Below are 16,852 nucleotides of genomic sequence, written 5' to 3'. Positions count from 1 at the left end.
AAAAAGAAATATATTCAAAGTTTGCGATTTTTTTATTGGAATGAAACTTTTTTTAAGCTTATTTTATTAATATTGTAAAGAAAAAATTTTGTTGATAAAGATTAGATAGAAATATTCTGTTGTTAATATTTCTTTTTTTTTTTAAAGTTTACTAAATTTTATTAGATTCTGATAACAATAATAGATTGTGTGAATCAGCTACTTTAATTGTGCAGTATTTCTTAACAAAAATGTCGACTCATCTCATGTGGTTACATTTAAACTCAGTTATAAATTGGACAGTTTTGAAACATAACTCTAAAGTAAATGTAAGAGGAAGTTAAAAAAGAAACATATTGTTTTGCAGCATACAGGTGTTGAGCAAATCTAAGCAGAACTAGCACAGGAAAACCATTCTAGATTCACTTAAATAAGGTAAACGAAGAGTTAGGACTCTGACTTAATTCGAGCCACAGTAGACAATTGGTACAAAAAATCGTACTTTGCGTTTTGTTGCGTAGAACTGATTGTTGTAACTATTAAGTAGTTATGATAAAACATAACAGTTTCTAAATAATAAAATAAAAAAAAACCAACTCGAAACTTTGTAGCAGTAAATGTTTTACATTAAAGTACTTAACATAAATGAAAAATAATCATTGAACTATGTTTTATGTAAAAGAATTTTATTGTTAATCAATTTTTTGTTACTAATAGAATGTTACAAAAAAAAAATTCGGAAAACTACAACTATTTTTTTGTAGAGACACCTACAGTGCGTCCTCTACGACCAGTAGTTTTAGTATGTTGACCGCGAACACGGATTCCCCAATAATGACGTAACCCACGATGACAGCGAATTTTTTTAAGGCGTGTTAAATCATCACGTAAAACAGCATCGAGTTGATTGGATACAACATGATTGTATTTGCCATCCTTGAAATCTTTCTGTCTATTAACAAACCACGAAGGTATCTTGAATTGTAAAGGTTGAGAAATGATGGCTACTAAACTAGCGATTTGTTCACTGGTTAATTCACCAGCACGTTTAGACAAGTCGATGTCAGCCTTTTTACAAATTAAAACGGCGAAACGACGACCTATACCATTAATAGCAGTCAGTGCTACCCAAATTTTTTCACGGCCATCAACATTAGTATTAAGTATACGAAGGATGTGCTGGAATTCTGGATTAGGCTGAATAACGACACTCATTGTCTTTAACAGCACACAATTTTGTAACCAGCAGCTCGAGGAGTGGTAGATTTTTCTGGTGTTGCCTTGATTAACAATATACATGTACTCTGTTTTCAACCTGCCCCAATAGTGTAAAAATGTATGAAGAGGTTACAGTTTTGTCTTCGATAACTCCAAAGAATCTGGCGCATAATGTCAAATGAGTCTTATTTTTCATCTTATTGTATATAATGAGTATTTACGGAATAACAAAGAACACATTATCGTAAGCTATATTTTTATGATTGTTTTTATGTTATAAAAAAAAAAACTAAAAAAGAACTTTTTTAAAAATAAAAAAAGCATTAAAAAATTAAAGACACAAAAATTTGCACGCTAACGTTAGCTAATAATAATGAGAGTGTTATCTTCTATTTTTTTCTTTTTCTTTTTTTAATTCTTACTCTTTTACGTCTTTAGTGAGTATAATTGATTATTTTTCTTAATGAAATAAAACCTTAAATATTATTAGCATGTTCTTTTTCACTCTTTGTTTTGAGTAGATATAAAGACTACGCGTGATGTATTTAATTAATAGGAGTTGTTATTGGAGGTAAATGATATGGGGGTCTAGGAGAGACTCCGCACAGATTGTTGCTGTGTATACACGTTCAAAACGAAAATCTTACAAACAGAGCGTATGGAATGGTTTAAAAAAGTATTGGTGTATTAGTACATTAATGAAGCATTCTAAAGTATTAAAAATATTTGGGCACATTACTGATTGTAACGTGTATCGTATTGCGCAAGTCATAGTTGATAGTCTTTTAAAGAATTTTCAGCATCACTATGACTTGTATTGTCGATATTGGTTTGCGTTTTTCCAATGTTTACTCGGTGCTACAATAAAAAAACAAGCAATTTGTTTTGCTCAAAATTATCAGGAATTTCACACTGCTATAAAAAAAACCGTGAAACTCAAAAATTCCTGTGTTTCTTCGAAAGTGTTCACATTAGTTTGGCACAAATGTTGGAGTAAGTATTTATCGTAATTCTTTGTTAGATTCGTTAACTTGTTTCTTTTCTCGTTTGGTACATTCTATAATGGTTTGGCATTTTACATTTCACAAGTCAATACCATTTTTGTGAATCACTTATTCCTTAATAGTTTTTCGCAAAAAGAATTTTACATGATGTAACTAAGGCCCATTTACCTTAAAAATTATTTGTTATCTTTAGACTTTATAGAATACAAGGTACAAGCGGCTCAAAACATACAACAACTCTCAACGCAAACTGCCAACAGTCTGCAAAACGTTATACACCTGGAATCTATTCTAATTTTATGCTATGATGCTTTCAAACAAACTACAAGTTTCTATTGTAAGCTTTTTAGTATTGTGCTACAGTAAAACTTATCCCAGGTTGTGGTTTCATAGATCACCGGCTTTGTACGCGATCGTTGTTGAAGTGTTTTTATTTGCATAATAAGTATAATATTTTTAAACCAACCATTCCTATAGATTTAAAATGGAGTCTGCTTCAACTCTATATCTGTTATCTCCTTTCCAAATCTTTTTCTGTACTGTACGTTTTAAACTGAGCTATTGGTGGTATTTGTTTAAATTTTCAAAATTGCAGAGTCCTGCACTCGTCTTTTTTAAAATTTAGTATACGCTATTTGCTTGTTGTTCCTAACCAATGTAAAAAGCATTCTAAAGTATAACAGAAAAAAAAAATTATCCCGTTTTCTAGATAGTTTATCGAATACTACAAGAACGAAAGCGTCGTTTTTGTCAAGGTCTGATCAAAACGTAGCTAAAAGCTTATCGGGTATTTCAAAAGTACCGCGACTTAATTTACAGGGACTACGAGCCCCTCTTGCCGCTTATGGTATTTTAAGTCCTGGTGATTGTCGTTCAAGTCACGTTATTTTACCGCCACAATACAATCAAAAGATAATCTCAAACCAAGCCGTTGACATTAATGAAGGCGCTAGTAGCAATAACCAATATAATGCATCGAATAAGAATGAAGAGCAGCTTGTAAGTTGTTGTTTTTGAAAAAAAGAATTGATTTTAACTTGATAGAATATTGTTTTTTTAGGAAATGAAAGACCCGAATTTCGTTGTAGGGTCAGTCTTGTTTCTTGTTGGAATTTTAACAAAGCTAACAAGTATGGTTATACCATGCACGGATTTTGTATGTGACGTTTCTTCTACAAAGAAATGTACATGTTTAATAACACAATTATCTTTTATTATACTATCTCTTGTAACCTGCAAGTCGCGTATTCCATTATCTAAACTCGACACATTACAGAAAAATATATTCTTATTGTTTGGAGATAAAGGATGGTTATATTTTTTGTGTATAATACAGCCTCATAATATCTGCAACAGAAAAGTAACACCAGTTGAGTATCATCCGTTTGCCACAGGATGTTTCAGTTCTGTTTTTTTAGTTAAAATACCAGATGGGGAGCTAGGTGCTGCGAAAATTCTTTCACTGCCTGTCATAGTTTCAAAAACATATACATCACTGATGCTACACTATACTCATGACCAACTGTACTCGACTTGTTTCAATACTTTAGCGAAGCATATTCTATCTCATGAACTGTTTGAAACGGTAACTATTCTTTCTTGTTAGGCGTTGAAGCTAGAGCAAACTTCAATAGTAAAAAGGTGTATTATTTTTTACTTAAAGCATGTTACTCAATTCATCATTAGTTCAAAATTGTTTTCAAGTCTTGACATTAGTATTAAAGCCAATATGTTTAATTAGATTTTTAATAACAAAAATAAATGTTTTGTATTATTTCATTTTTTATTTCCCTCTGTGTTTATACTTTTTAAATTTTCAAAGATTATTGTACTTGATTTTTGTTTTTGTTATTTTTATTATTAATTAGGAAGAAAATATTAAACAGCTATTCCGTGTTTGGTTTGAGTTAGCTACACATTCCATTTTAAAAAGTGAAAAGCAGTGCATTACGCCACAACTTTTAGGGCTTAAGCTACAGAATGCATTTCTCTTAGAAGATCATAATAAATTGAAGTATTCTCAAACCGTCAAACCCACTTTAACCAAAGAACAACATTTTAAGAAACTAAGACACAAAAAACTTTTACAAGCAAAACCTTATGAAAAAGAATTGTGGGTAATTACAGAAAAATATGATATGAATTTATTACAATGGAGAGATACGCTGAAAGCTGTCCCTGTATCCAATACGGTGCAAACCTCCTATGTGTGGTTGACTACTCTTCTTGAAATTTACCAAAAAATTCTTATCTATGTGAATGCTCTACATACAAAATTAATTGCCCATGGTGATTTGAAATGTCAAAATATTTTAGTGAAAAAGTCGAAAATTCTTCAAATTGCCTTGACAGATTTCGGTATGTTTTCTTTAACAAAGCTTATTGAAAAGTCTGTAGCAATTGTTTGTGACGAAAGGTGATACAGTGTGGGCTGAAAAGTTTTCCTTAGAGACGTTTCAATTGGTTGTAAAATATGATATACTGGAATGTCTTTTTTGCGATCGCAACTGGCTTCCATTGAGAAGAAAATTGTGTAGTATATTAAACTGCATCGATTTGTGTGGTGGAACAAATATGATTCATAGTCCAGAACGTTTAGGATTTTATGATTCAATTAACTCCTTACAGCAAGACGTGTGGGCACTTGGATGCCTTTTTTTTCAATTACTCACTGGCGTTTTTTTATTTGACGAGCAAGCACAAAATGTTCACACCACTTCACTATCGTACTGCTTGATTTTTTTTTTATAGTATAACGTTGTGTTTTAGAGACTCTTTTGACGATTGTACGGGATTCACTAAAATGTTTCACTATCTGCAAAAAGAACATTCGAATGCGGTTCCTCCCTTAGCTTCCATGTGTCTTCATCAGGTGAAACAAAACCTTAAAATTTTTGATTAAAAAAAATATAAATGCATTCTTGTACTGTTACACTAGACTTTAAAAAAATATTTTTATAATGAGCAGCCTTTACTTATTACCAAACTAATGGACTTAATGACCAATTTCTTAGTCTTTTGTTTGGAACGCGATCCTCATAAACGTCCAACTTGTTGTCAGTTAATGTCGTATTACGAATCGTGGAAAAAACAAGTTGTCAAGGTACTTGAAGACTGTAAACAAACTTAATTTTTGGTGTCGTCAACTCTTTTTTTTAATTTAAAGTGGATTGAAAAAAACGTAGTAATAAACAATAAAAAAATTATACGGTATCGTACTATTCGTGAGACCAAAGGGACGGCGAATGATCGTTCTATTAGAAAAAAAAATCACATGTCAAGAGATTATTATAAACTTAAAGTTTTGTTACAATTGCAACGGTTATAACCGAGTTCGATGACGGAAGAGGCAGAACGCGTGTAATCACGGACGAATGAGCATGAGGAACGAATTTTATAATCTACATGTCAATAAAAGCATCTAATACTAAGGGAATTAACAAAAGGAAACTTACGCTCAAAGAATCACTACGAAGAAACAAAATATGCGCTAAACAAATCCCTATAATGGCCTCCTCATTACTCGTATAGAACAATTGGTCAAAATGTGTGAAATGTGCATCCATCGTTATGTGTTTTTTAACCAATAAATGCGGGTCTTCGCCTAACTATAAGTATACGAATCAGGACAAATTCAAAGTATGGCTCATACAAGAACAGTTTTGTATTGAAAATAGATTTTTTCATACCAGATAGCGAACATCAATGTTATAAAGATATAAATCATTTTGTTTTGATGCCACAATTAACCGAGTGTTAGTGGGAGAAAATGCAAGAGCCGTTGTTCCACATGGCGTTAAAATATCCATGACTTTTTCGCACTACCAAAATTATAAATCACAAGTCGAGTTATTAAAAAAATTCACTCATAAACAAGTATAAATTTTATACAAACCACTATTACTACTTACCTTTTTGTACTCTTCTTTTTGAGCCGATATTTTCTGCACTTTAATACCGGCTACCCACGCAGCGGAAGCGAAATAGTTACTCGCTGAAAACGCAAGCTGAAAATTTTTGATTTGTTTTGTATCCAAAGTGTTTAAAAGTGATAATTGATAATTATAAATTTTGATTTCCGTAAAATTATCATCAGCCCCTACTACAATCCATTGACCTACACACAATTCCATAGAAGATTAGATCAGATGATTAAAAAACAATCATAGGTTTTAAAAAGCTAAGTTTGTTACATTTAAACGAATGTACCTTGTGATGCATTAAGCCAAAACACACGATGTTGAGAAAAGACCATTGAATCTGACTCCTTTTCCTATCAATACATTGTTTTTTTAAGGATTGTTACATACCAAGCGTACCATTGTCAATTGACCTAGCCGGTTTTCCTTGCAGTCATCTATTTTGAGTTTTATCAATTTACCCGAATATTCTATTTTCATCAAAATTATATATTTTCAAGTTATTTATGTCACTTTTTAAGGCGTCACCATAATGAAACTTAATTTTTATTCCTTACCAGTTCCAGCAAAAATATATGGAGAGTTGCATGAATACGAGAAATCGGCTGCAATGATAGTATCATTATTTAATTTTAATTCAATGTATGAAGATTTTTTTGGAGAGTCGCTTTTGAAAGTGTTTTCTACATTATAGCAACGAGCACACGAATTTGTCGAAGCAGCAAACAGTTGTGTTCCACTCTTATTAAGACATAGTGCGCTGATTGGATAGGAAAATGGTTTTATATATTTGGAACAACAAGTGTCGTAAACAGGACAATCTGTTGTTATCTTTTGTATTTCAACATTTCCTTGGTTCTTTTTGTGGCGCACGTTTCGTTTCTTAATTTTAGATGTTTGAGCCGTACATGTAACCTGAGAATTATTGTTCGTTCCGCTTAACCGGATACGTTTGGGACTCACTGCAAAAGTATAAACTATATAAGTAAGTATTAAACATACGCAAGTTAATAAAAAATAAATGATCGTTAAAACCATGTGTTAGGCTACAAACAACTAAATTTTGTCTAAAAAAAAAACGGAACAGACCTTAAATGCACTCTGAAACTTCAGCGCTGATACTCATTAAAAAATGTGCGACTCGACGTTTATAAACGTTTTTTTAAGTCGTTTTGAAATTAAACTTTCTCGTACATTAAAGTGTTTCATTTGAAGGTTTAGATTGTTTCTAGAAATTAAGGTAATATGCATCAAATTGAGTTCAAATTAGGCTAGAAACAAATCAACACGTTCACATCTACTCAACTAAAACGCTGCCATGCTTCCTAGAAATTTAATTTCACTAGTAAAGTGTCCGCAAATCTTACGGATATATTACTAGTTGTAACTAATCGTCAAACAAAAAAATGTTTTTTTTTTAAGGTTTTCCCGTTTATAAAAAATTTCGATTCAATAATGGTGACGTAATTTATAAACATGACAAAGTACATTTTTTTTAAGCCTTACAAAAATGATAAATTTTTAATCTTATTCTACTTTTATAACTATGGTAAGAAGAAAATGTTGAAACCCTTTTTCGTTACTTTAAGGTATTCTTAATTTTTATATAGTATAAAGAAAATTTTAAAAACGGATTCCTCACAGTTAACATTTTTCTGTCGATTTTCACGCCTCAGGTCAAAACGAAGTTATAATCGCACGTGGCATGAGTTTACTGACCTACTGTGATCTTTCAGGTTTACATCAATAAAACGTTCAATTATGATTTGATTCAATTTGTACACAAAATGTATAAATAGTTTTTTTAGCCTTAATTAATACAGTTTTAGTGGTTTTCTTTTTATACTTTATCGACTTAAAAAAAATTTTTTTTTTTGGAGTTGTAGAAATTTTTTTTTTCATTTCTTAAAAGGGAAATAAAATTGAAAAATTGATTCAAACTTTTAAACCAATGTCAAACTCAGCTAGTAATGCTCAAGGAAGTCTTTTAGAAAAATGGTGGGACGAAGATAGATTGACGTTGTCGAAACATGAGAAACGTTTAGATAGTGGTTTTACCGGAATAGGTAGTTCAAAATCTCAGGCAGCGGAACGAATTGCATCACGAGTAACGGTTATGCTTGAAGATTCTAATTCGGTTTCAAAAGTTGGCTTTCACGAAAAATTCTTCGAGAATAATGGTGTTAAAAATTGTTCCAGTCGTGTAACAAAACTAACGCACGATTCACGCGCAACTGTGGATCAAGTGTTAGATAAACGCACAGTCCTTCTTTTAATGAAACTTTTTCGAAGAGGTGTCTTTAATTACATTTATGGATGTGTTAGCGCTGGGAAAGAAGTAATGTCATAATTCATTTAATTGTGTGCACAATCAATATTAAAAAAAAAAAACATTTGTTTCTTTTTTTTCTTTCATAGGCTAATGTGTATTTAGGATCAACTGGCGAACTAGGAAAATATAGTGATGAAGAAAACACTCATATTTACACAGCGCTTAAGGTCTTTCGTACATCAATTTTAAGCTTCAAAGACCGCGCACGCTATGTTCAGGTGGTTGGACCTCAAATAGACCCTATTACTGCATTTTCTTTTATTTTAGGGAGAATTCCGTTTTCGAACTGGTTATATGGGGTCTCGAAATCCTCGTAAAATGGTGCAGCAATGGGCGGAAAAAGAATACCGTAATTTGCGTCGAATGATTTGTAAAGGCATCCGTTGCCCTATTCCTATAGATTTACGGGGTCATGTAATTGCTATGAGTTTTTTGGGTAGTAATAATGCTGCAGCATCTCCTCAATTAAAAGAGTTAACTCGGTTACGCCCTAAGCTTGAGAGTGTATGTTCCGTTTAATAAATAGAGTACACAATTTTTTTTATAGGCTTTTTGGATTCGGTTGTATGTTGAAGCTATAGTAATTCTTCGTCTGTTATTTCACGTAAGCCTGCTTGGGAAATAAATACTTTGTTAAAACAATTATAAAAAAAAATATAATTATGTAGATAGCTTTGTATGATGCTTTGGTTTTCACAATCTGAATATTTCTTTAATATTAGGAGTGCAAGCTCGTGCACGGAGATTTTTCTGAATTTAATATTTTATATCATAAAGGTCATTGTTACGTTATCGATGTTGGTCAATCCGTTGAGCATGATCATCCTAGTGCCTTAGAGTTTCTTAAACGTGACTGTATTAATGTAAATAATTTTTTCAAAAAATTGATAGTGAATGATGAAGAACATTCACATGAAAGTGATAGTGAAAGCAAAAGTAGTGGAAATTTTAAAGAAACGAATGAAGACAATGACGAAGAGGGCAGCAGTGTTACAGATTCGGACCAAGACGATGGTTTCAACAGTTTCAGTGATACAAAAGTAGTTAATGGAAACAAGAACCATATGTTCCAGTACGCTGAAGAATCTTTACCAATGGAAAATCTTGGAATACAAAATCCTATTTATGAAACCTTAGATGATGTAATAAATTTATGTTATGGTGGCACTGTGCCTTATATAAAAGTTTTAAATACTGAGACATTGTTCAATTATATAACACAAGAGACGTTGGACTCAATAAGTTTAAATGTTTTAGATGACCGTAAAGACCTGGAACCTTTACTAGAATCGAATAGTACCTTCAGTAGTCAGATGTGGCCTGAGTTTGATAAACCGGAAACCGCTAATATTCGTTGTTTTCAACTCATGTCAGACTCTGGAGACTCCTTGCTATATGGAAAAAAAATGCCGAGCGGTCTAAGTACATTGCTAGAAACAATAAAAAATCAACGTTTACAATTTAATAGTCTGTGCGTAAAGACGTTATCAATATTAATAGAACAGACAAAAAAAACTCAGGAAGCGCAACTCGATATAATAAAAGAAAACGTTTTTATATCAAATTGGATACCTTCCGATTTAAACCAGGTGATCAATGAGTGATTCCCTTAGTGCATTGAAAACGTGATTGTCCTATAACAGATATCAGGATATAAGCAATTGGAAACTTTACTAGATAGTCATAACAAAGGAGAGGAAACAATGTATGACCTGTTTCTGGTACCAAAAGCTACAGACGTTGAACTAGACAGTGAAAGTGTTAGTGAAATAGAAGCGAATTTGGTAGACGAAGAAACAACGAATGAGAAAAAATTTTCTGGTATGCATTATTGAGATAAACTAAAACACACTAGTCTTAAAGAGTCAGGAAAAAACTTGCTGCAAAGATTCTGTTCCAATGTGATTGCTGTGTTTTGTAGGAAAAATACCCGAAGGTATGGATCCAAAGGAATGGAAACGAAAAGTAAAAGAGGAAGCTCGAGAACGGCGACAAAAGAAAATTCCTAAATACATGAAGCGAAAAAAAAATAAGAGTAGACAACATAAGCATAACTAGTCTTATGTACATTTTAACTAAGGGATGAATCAGAAGTAGATGAATCGTAAGTATTTAAATCTGATAATGAGGTGTTCTGAACTTTTTTAGAATGGTTTCCGACACTTTCATTAGATTTAATTATTTTTACGTTACAAGGCTTTAAATAAAAATTAGTGTTCGAAAGTTTCACGTGCTTGGCTTGGGGAACGCAAATGTCTTCTGACTCAGTTTGCTCAACATCTTGTTCCTGTAGTAGTCGAAATTTTTGTTCTTCGATTTCTTCTTTTGCCTTTTCTAAATCATGTATATCATCTTCTTTTAATATTTCTAGAAAAAAAAGAAAACAAAGCGAAATATGAACAATTTGTTAAATAAACATCTAGAAAATCAAGCCTTTTTTTTCCATAAATAAAACAATTGATATATTTACCAGAGTATTTTTTTTCTTCTGCTTGTACAGTTTTAGTTTTCAACCAATTTACAGCATCTTCTAATGTGGATTCTCGATCCAGCATCCGTTTGTTGATTTTTCTTAGTTCGTCAAGTTGCTCAAGCGTAATGAGTTCGTTTGCTGTCGTGCTGGTTTTATGTTCTAATGCAGCCATAGTGTCTCCAAGTTCTTCCTCCAGCTTTCCTTTCAAGGATTCCTCTAAAGAAGAACACAACTAAAAATAACCAAGTAAAAGTACACGTCTTATTACAAACCGGCCAGGGCAGCGTCTTTCCTTTGATCATACGTTCGAGTACCACCCGACTCTAGAATATACTCAGTATTTTGTGGATCAGTTTTAAATTGAATGTCTGCTCGACAATGAGGACAATGCCCATAAAATCTCCATATTGTGATTCCAAGGTAATCCTCTCCTTTAATACGCTCAACTCTACTGTTAAATTTAGTTCCAATATATATAAACTCGTTACATGTTGCACAGCACATTGTAAAAGGAAACATAAAGCGAACATTCATTAATTTAGAATCCCCTTTTTTTTTTTTAGCATCGATGTTACGATATAAACGACTCTTTTGAGCTAATTTTTGAGGATCGAAATCGGGTGGATAATATTTTACAAGAACTTTACGGTCAGCCATGTTTTTAAAAAATTATAGAATCTAAACTCCAATTTTTAAAGAAAATTTATGAAGAAAACAGTAGATGGTAGCAAGTAGAAAGATTCACACCTTACTTAAAAGGTACTCAATGTAATGTTAAAATTAATTTATAAAAGAAACCCATTCCTGTGCCGCATGTAGTCCTTTGTAAGACATGCTCGATATATATGTACCACACCACGACAAAAAAAAGAAATATTTAATTTTTATTTGTTGCGTTGTTATTTTAAAAATATATATGAAGTAAAGCTTAAAAAAAGATTAGAATAGTTTATTTTATGTTATAGATCAAATAATTTTTTTTAATAACAAGTATTATATTAAAATCTTATAACACATACCACTTTAGGAGGTTTTTCTTCTCTACAAGAATGTTTTAAGATATTACTTATTCAGATTATTCAACGTCTATCTGTACATAATACTTTTCATAAAACGTACAACTACCAAATTTTTAAATGGCTTGTCGTGCTTTCAAATACATTAAACAAAACTGCACTAGTACTCATTTTTGGGGTCCTGTTGCGAATTGGGGATTTTGTGTTGCCGGGTTAAGTGACACGAGAAAACCAGCAGAAAATCTTAATGAAAAAATGACTGGAGTGTTATGCATCTATTCTCTTTTATTCATGAGATTCGCTTATATGGTGAAGGAACGTAACTATCTTTTATTAAGCTGCCATGCTTCCAATGAAGTCGTTCAATGCTACAATTTTGGTAGAAAAATAGCATATAATTTAAAAAAAAAGAAAAAAAACTGATTTTGTTTTCAAGATGACGTGATAAAATTTTCAAAGAAAACATTTTAAAATTGTATTTTGGTTTATTGATATGAAATATATGGAAACATTCACGTTAATAATTACCATACAATAAATTTCAATAATGCAACAAGTTACTCTCACTATTTTTTTCTTTACTAAAATTTTAAATCTTTTTTTAATGAGTTAAACTGAGTATAAATAGCATCTCTTCTAATATTGGGACATCTCACATCTATGAAAATTACATAGAAACCAACCTCACTGTGACACGAGTTTGAAAACAGTGTTCATCAGTAGGTATTTTTCAAGTAGCTTAAAAAAAAAAGTAATGGACTAGTAATTTTTATTTTCAGTCATCTCCATGTTATTAAAAAAATAAATTTATTTTTTCAAATATTTTAAATTTAAACCATTTCAAATGAGTCATACAGAAAGCTTCGAAATAGATGTACGCTACCAAATAAGTAGTGACATGTATGCCTTTCTGAGTGAAACAGTGAGCTATACATTTCTTTTGACTAGACTACTTGAATTTTTTCTTGCATCACTAGACAGATTGGTATGATACTGTCGAAGCTCTTGTGGTGGATGGGAAAACTCGTCTTAAACTACCAATTGAAATTTTTGATCAAGTTGCCATTAACCTTTCGAATCTGTAACAATAAAACAATACAAAATCCTTTTGACATTTAAAATATATCAGTATTTTATCCCGGCCGTTATTGTATTTTTCCGCTTGTGAAGAAGGTTACCAACGTTTTTATGATTCCATTGTTGCTGGTCATGGAGGAGTATCTCAAGGTGACAATAAGGTAGGAATACACACACAGTTATTGAAGTTACAAAAAGAATTTTAGCCTAAAACACCTCATCTAGGAGTTTCTGGATGGCTTGGATCTCATACAGTCACACCGCGAGGCTTATCGGCACGTCTTGTAAATCGACTTGTTTGTGTTGAAGGGATCGTAACGCGCTGTAGGTATATGACGGACCTTTGGCATCCTTTAACTGTGAACATATTTCATAAGGTTCGTTACTTCGCTCTAAATTATCTCGATCGGTCCATCTATGCGATAAAAACGCTTACGTTATAACTAGAGAACATTATGACATCCATTCTCTCCAAAATAGTTCTCAATTAGTGAATAGGGGAGTTCCTAAAACAGATAAGGATGGTAATCCATTAAAAATGGAAGTTGCATTATCTGATTTTAAGGATGGTCAAACCATCACGCTTCAAGAAATGCCAGAAAGTTCACCTACAGGTCAACTGCCAAGGTCATTTTACACTCATTTTGTTGCTTGCAGATAATGTATTTTTGTTGATAGATCAATAGAAGTTTCTTTGGAAGATGATCTGACAGATGTCGCCAAGCCAGGGGATCGTGTTAGGATTTTTGGGGTTTATCGCGCTGTGGCTTTTAAAAAAATGAATCGGTTCTCTGGATTAACACGCGCATTTTTAATAGCCAATAGTATAGAGCATCTTAAAGGGGACGTCTTAGCGCCAGAAATCACTCCTTTTGATATTCGTATGATTAAGGTAACACTCCTACTGATCTAGTCAACTTTTGAATTCGATTAGTCACATACTTTTTTTTTATTGATATTTAGGAAGTTACATCGCGTTCAGATGCCTTTCACATCATATCACAATCAATGGCTCCTTCTATTTGTGGACATGACTTGGTCAAAAAAGGTTTATTGTTACAGTTGTTAGGTGGTCAAAGAAAAGTGGTTGACAATGGAATGAAGCTTCGGGGTGATATCCATATACTTTTGGTCGGTACGTTCTTAATACCTGGAATATATTGTCTGTATAAAACTTTTTTTATTTTACAATTACAGGCGATCCTTCTTGTGGTAAATCGCAATTATTACGTTTTGTTATGAATACATCAGCAATGACATTGTCTACAACGGGAAGGGGCTCTTCAGGTGTTGGACTAACGGCCGCTGTTACAACTGACAAAGGTAGATCTCCATTTCATGTTTTATGAAAGCTCATCAAGAGTAAAATAGAAACGGGAGAACGAAGATTGGAAGCTGGCGCCATGGTGTTAGCTGATGGAGGGATTGTATGTATTGATGAATTTGATAAAATGAATTCAGAAGATAGAGTGTGTATACATGAAGTTATGGAGCAGCAAACTGTGACTATTAATAAAGCAGGGATTCATGCTTCTTTGAATGCGCGTACATCGGTACTTGCTGCGGCCAATCCAGTTTACGGTTGTTTTGATCCCATGTCACCCTTAAAGTCTCAAATTACGTTTCCTGATTCCCTTTTAACCCGTTTTGATTTAATCTTTATTATAAGGTGATTGTCGTTACGGATTCATGATACATTAACAAGAACGTGTGTTTTTATTAGAGATTCTCAGTCAAGTGAGTCAGATCGAAGAATTTGTTCACAGGTGGTTCGTCAACTGCAATATCGCCCTTCCTCTACATCATTGGTAACGTCAAACACTTATGATCAAGTGGGTGGGGATGATGAATGGGGAATTTTACAAGCTAAAGTAGACAGCATACCTAAACAAGGTGATGCACAATATTGGGAAACAAGTCTTCGCTCATCATGGGTTCCTGGAAGGTACTTTAAATATGTTGTGTCTGTTTTTTAATCAAAGAAATTTGTTTCTCATAACAGCGTAGCTGCGAGTAAAATACTCACAGTTGAATTTTTACAGAAAATCATTTATTATATTAAGAATACATGCCCTGTCCCCATCTTAGGAGAAGCTGCAATAAATCGCATTTCAAAGTTTTATGCGGAATTGCGTCAATCGCTATCAGGAGACTCCAACACAAATAACACATATAGACAAACTCGGATTGTACCTACAGCTAGAACACTTGAAGCCTGTGTTCGTTTGGCCACTGCTCATGCCAAACTCAAGTTAAAAACAGTCACAGATGAGGAGGATGTCAAAGTTGCAGAAGAACTGCTTGTTTACACGTTAACCGGACAACCTCCAGAGGGTTATACAAAAGACGGAACACTGTTGGACGCCCGACCACCGCACCAATCCAGTGAAGGAAATGCTTCTTGTACTCCCAAAAAACAAAGAAAACGGTAGTTTTACTTTATCTAATTGAAAAAACCAATTTTTTTTTGTAATAGATCGCGTAATTTAAATCAAGATGTTGATACGGCGTTATCAGACAAATCTTTAATGTTTTTAAATAAAAAAAAATCCAAATCTGATTGTATGCAATAACGTCCCATATAAATGTTTCTGTTTGTGTAAACCGTCATTGTAGTAAACTTTTCTGTTTCTCAACAGATAATCATTCAAACAATGATCCTACAACGTCCTCCCTTATACCTATTGAAGAAACTTCTCCGAATTGTGATCTAGATGCTGCTTCACAAGGAAGCGTGGATTCTTTAGAATTACCTGAACTCACTTCTGGCAAATCATGTATTAGTACTAAACGGTGCGTTGAGCACACAAATGAGTAATCAAATTATTACAAAGACCATGATGATATTCTTTTAACAAAGCATTACTATACAACGTAAACTCGCGTTGTTTGGTGTATGCAGTTGAAGTATGATGTATTGTACTATGACTTGCTTCATATCGACTTTGCGTCAAATTTAAGATACTTTAAAATGCTATAATCTTCTCCCTGATAATGTTATACATAACATTCTCTTTAAATGAAACATATAGATAAAAGTATCATGATAATACTATGCAGACTGAAGATGTTGATGAAGGCTATTGCAGAGATTCAATCTTCTTTAGTGGCCGACTCTATAACGCCTCACGAACTTGTTGAAATGGTATTTAAAGTTTTTTTCTTTTTTTTAAATCAAAATACAAATAAACTACGACAGGTGAATCAACGGTCGGATAAAAAAAAATTCTCTTCATCCGAATTTCTTGCTGGATTGCATAGTTTACAAGCAGACAATAAGATCATGTATGTCGAGAGGTGACCACAACAAGAACAACATTTTTTTTTTTTGTATCATAGGTTTGTAGATGGAGAGATTTGGTTTATATAATCCAAAGTATTTTATCAATAGAACCCGTTTTCTTCTCTACTTTAAAAATATTTTTTTGTTACTGAATATGTTTTTAACTTTTTCTTACTGTAATACATACTGCTTTTACTTTCTCAACACTGATTACTTTTCAATTAACGTAAAGAAAACTTATCTATTTTAAGAGGCAATTATAGAGCTAACAAAAGTGAATAAGATTTTTCCTTTTAGATCTTTAATTTTAAGATATATGTATATCCTCCTTAATGTTTCATTAAAATCATTTAAGGGACAAACATCTTTGAAATACCAATTTAAGATTGTATATTTGCTACAGAGTGATCGTGATTGTTATTGGAAGATTGTGCTTTGTTGTGACTTTGAGCGAAAGCGTATCAAATAATGATATCTTTAAAAAGGTACCTGTTCAATATGGTGATAATTACAGAAACACATGAACAACGGGACTAAAGTTGAAAGTAGA

The 16,852-nt window shown here is 32.6% G+C and overlaps 6 protein-coding genes across 13 annotated transcripts; 3 read left to right on the top strand and 3 right to left on the bottom strand.

Moving 5' to 3' along the window:
* Positions 1-644: 644 nt before the first annotated feature.
* Positions 645-1,357, bottom strand: LOC128883982 (uncharacterized). The gene has a single exon (XM_054136911.1). The coding sequence runs from the start codon at positions 1,276-1,278 to the stop codon at positions 730-732; it is 549 nt and encodes a 182-aa protein (XP_053992886.1). The 5' UTR covers positions 1,279-1,357; the 3' UTR covers positions 645-729.
* LOC128883977 (uncharacterized) lies at positions 1,337-5,422 on the top strand. Its single transcript, XM_054136898.1, has 11 exons — positions 1,337-1,441; positions 1,719-2,190; positions 2,395-2,538; positions 2,595-2,742; positions 2,797-2,858; positions 2,911-3,200; positions 3,262-3,786; positions 4,070-4,559; positions 4,618-4,927; positions 4,971-5,073; positions 5,140-5,422. Exons 2-11 carry the CDS (start codon positions 1,773-1,775, stop codon positions 5,329-5,331), a joined length of 2,682 nt encoding a protein of 893 aa, XP_053992873.1. The 5' UTR covers positions 1,337-1,441; positions 1,719-1,772; the 3' UTR covers positions 5,332-5,422.
* Positions 5,316-7,177, bottom strand: LOC128883980 (uncharacterized). The gene is made up of 8 exons (XM_054136909.1): positions 6,679-7,177; positions 6,521-6,591; positions 6,411-6,474; positions 6,113-6,318; positions 5,891-6,022; positions 5,657-5,809; positions 5,513-5,602; positions 5,316-5,455 (listed from the first exon to the last, which is right to left on the bottom strand). The coding sequence occupies exons 1-8, from the start codon at positions 7,157-7,159 to the stop codon at positions 5,420-5,422; spliced, it is 1,233 nt and encodes a 410-aa protein (XP_053992884.1). The 5' UTR covers positions 7,160-7,177; the 3' UTR covers positions 5,316-5,419.
* Positions 6,972-10,746, top strand: LOC128883979 (uncharacterized). Of its 3 annotated transcripts, XM_054136908.1 has the most exons (11): positions 6,972-7,106; positions 7,167-7,361; positions 7,544-7,710; positions 7,798-8,459; positions 8,540-8,671; positions 8,721-8,957; positions 9,001-9,057; positions 9,176-10,042; positions 10,097-10,274; positions 10,375-10,557; positions 10,650-10,746. In XM_054136908.1, the coding sequence occupies exons 4-10, from the start codon at positions 8,073-8,075 to the stop codon at positions 10,509-10,511; spliced, it is 1,995 nt and encodes a 664-aa protein (XP_053992883.1). In that variant the 5' UTR covers positions 6,972-7,106; positions 7,167-7,361; positions 7,544-7,710; positions 7,798-8,072; the 3' UTR covers positions 10,512-10,557; positions 10,650-10,746. The 3 variants fall into 3 exon arrangements, with proteins under 3 accessions (XP_053992883.1, XP_053992882.1, XP_053992881.1); XM_054136907.1 differs by lacking the exon at positions 10,650-10,746 and having other exon boundaries at positions 7,544-7,670; positions 10,375-10,530; XM_054136906.1 differs by lacking the exon at positions 10,650-10,746 and having other exon boundaries at positions 7,544-7,670; positions 7,732-8,459; positions 10,375-10,530.
* Positions 10,291-12,496, bottom strand: LOC128883981 (splicing factor YJU2-like). Its single transcript, XM_054136910.1, has 4 exons — positions 11,199-12,496; positions 10,924-11,142; positions 10,522-10,820; positions 10,291-10,458 (listed from the first exon to the last, which is right to left on the bottom strand). Exons 1-3 carry the CDS (start codon positions 11,581-11,583, stop codon positions 10,525-10,527), a joined length of 900 nt encoding a protein of 299 aa, XP_053992885.1. The 5' UTR covers positions 11,584-12,496; the 3' UTR covers positions 10,291-10,458; positions 10,522-10,524.
* Positions 12,497-12,577: 81 nt separating this feature from the next.
* On the top strand, positions 12,578-16,538 carry LOC128883978 (uncharacterized). 6 transcript variants are annotated; one of them, XM_054136900.1, is made up of 17 exons: positions 12,578-12,864; positions 12,920-13,023; positions 13,072-13,180; positions 13,226-13,343; positions 13,397-13,646; positions 13,698-13,911; positions 13,983-14,154; positions 14,217-14,342; positions 14,391-14,688; positions 14,743-14,964; positions 15,022-15,032; positions 15,108-15,447; positions 15,496-15,581; positions 15,659-15,812; positions 16,080-16,164; positions 16,219-16,304; positions 16,359-16,538. In XM_054136900.1, exons 1-17 carry the CDS (start codon positions 12,787-12,789, stop codon positions 16,387-16,389), a joined length of 2,484 nt encoding a protein of 827 aa, XP_053992875.1. In that variant the 5' UTR covers positions 12,578-12,786; the 3' UTR covers positions 16,390-16,538. The 6 variants fall into 6 exon arrangements, with proteins under 6 accessions (XP_053992875.1, XP_053992874.1, XP_053992879.1 ...); XM_054136899.1 differs by having other exon boundaries at positions 12,581-12,864; positions 15,022-15,447; XM_054136904.1 differs by having other exon boundaries at positions 12,586-12,864; positions 13,245-13,347; positions 13,467-13,646; positions 15,022-15,447.
* The last annotated feature ends 314 nt before the right edge of the window (positions 16,539-16,852 follow it).

This window comes from Hylaeus volcanicus, unplaced genomic scaffold (assembly GCF_026283585.1).
Source record: "Hylaeus volcanicus isolate JK05 unplaced genomic scaffold, UHH_iyHylVolc1.0_haploid 12237, whole genome shotgun sequence".
Taxonomy (NCBI): domain Eukaryota; kingdom Metazoa; phylum Arthropoda; class Insecta; order Hymenoptera; family Colletidae; genus Hylaeus; species Hylaeus volcanicus.
The sequence above is the reverse complement of the archived record's forward strand: the minus strand, read 5'-3'. Positions and strand labels throughout refer to the sequence as shown.

Bases quoted from the DNA above. Each gene is read 5' to 3' on its own strand.
- LOC128883982 (XM_054136911.1), bottom strand. From the start codon at position 1,278: ATGTATATTGTTAATCAAGGCAACACCAGAAAAATCTACCACTCCTCG.
- LOC128883977 (XM_054136898.1), top strand. From the start codon at position 1,773: ATGATATGGGGGTCTAGGAGAGACTCCGCACAGATTGTTGCTGTGTAT. The intron at 2,539-2,594 runs GTAAGCTTTTTA...GTGGTTTCATAG, and splicing joins ACAAACTACAAGTTTCTATT to ATCACCGGCTTTGTACGCGA. The intron at 5,074-5,139 runs GTGAAACAAAAC...CTGTTACACTAG, and splicing joins CTTCCATGTGTCTTCATCAG to ACTTTAAAAAAATATTTTTA.
- LOC128883980 (XM_054136909.1), bottom strand. From the start codon at position 7,159: ATGGTTTTAACGATCATTTATTTTTTATTAACTTGCGTATGTTTAATA. The intron at 5,810-5,890 runs GTATGAAAAAAT...GTATACTTATAG, and splicing joins ACATTGATGTTCGCTATCTG to TTAGGCGAAGACCCGCATTT. The intron at 5,456-5,512 runs GTAACAAAACTT...TTTTTCTAATAG, and splicing joins CGGTTATAACCGTTGCAATT to AACGATCATTCGCCGTCCCT.
- LOC128883979 (XM_054136908.1), top strand. From the start codon at position 8,073: ATGTCAAACTCAGCTAGTAATGCTCAAGGAAGTCTTTTAGAAAAATGG. The intron at 8,958-9,000 runs GTATGTTCCGTT...TTTTTTTTATAG, and splicing joins TACGCCCTAAGCTTGAGAGT to GCTTTTTGGATTCGGTTGTA. The intron at 10,275-10,374 runs GTATGCATTATT...TGTGTTTTGTAG, and splicing joins GAATGAGAAAAAATTTTCTG to GAAAAATACCCGAAGGTATG.
- LOC128883981 (XM_054136910.1), bottom strand. From the start codon at position 11,583: ATGGCTGACCGTAAAGTTCTTGTAAAATATTATCCACCCGATTTCGAT. The intron at 11,143-11,198 runs GTTTGTAATAAG...GTTCTTCTTTAG, and splicing joins GAAAGACGCTGCCCTGGCCG to AGGAATCCTTGAAAGGAAAG. The intron at 10,821-10,923 runs GTAAATATATCA...TTTTTTTTCTAG, and splicing joins AGAAGAAAAAAAATACTCTG to AAATATTAAAAGAAGATGAT.
- LOC128883978 (XM_054136899.1), top strand. From the start codon at position 12,787: ATGAGTCATACAGAAAGCTTCGAAATAGATGTACGCTACCAAATAAGT. The intron at 13,647-13,697 runs GTCATTTTACAC...TTTTGTTGATAG, and splicing joins CCTACAGGTCAACTGCCAAG to ATCAATAGAAGTTTCTTTGG. The intron at 16,165-16,218 runs GTATTTAAAGTT...AAACTACGACAG, and splicing joins CTCACGAACTTGTTGAAATG to GTGAATCAACGGTCGGATAA.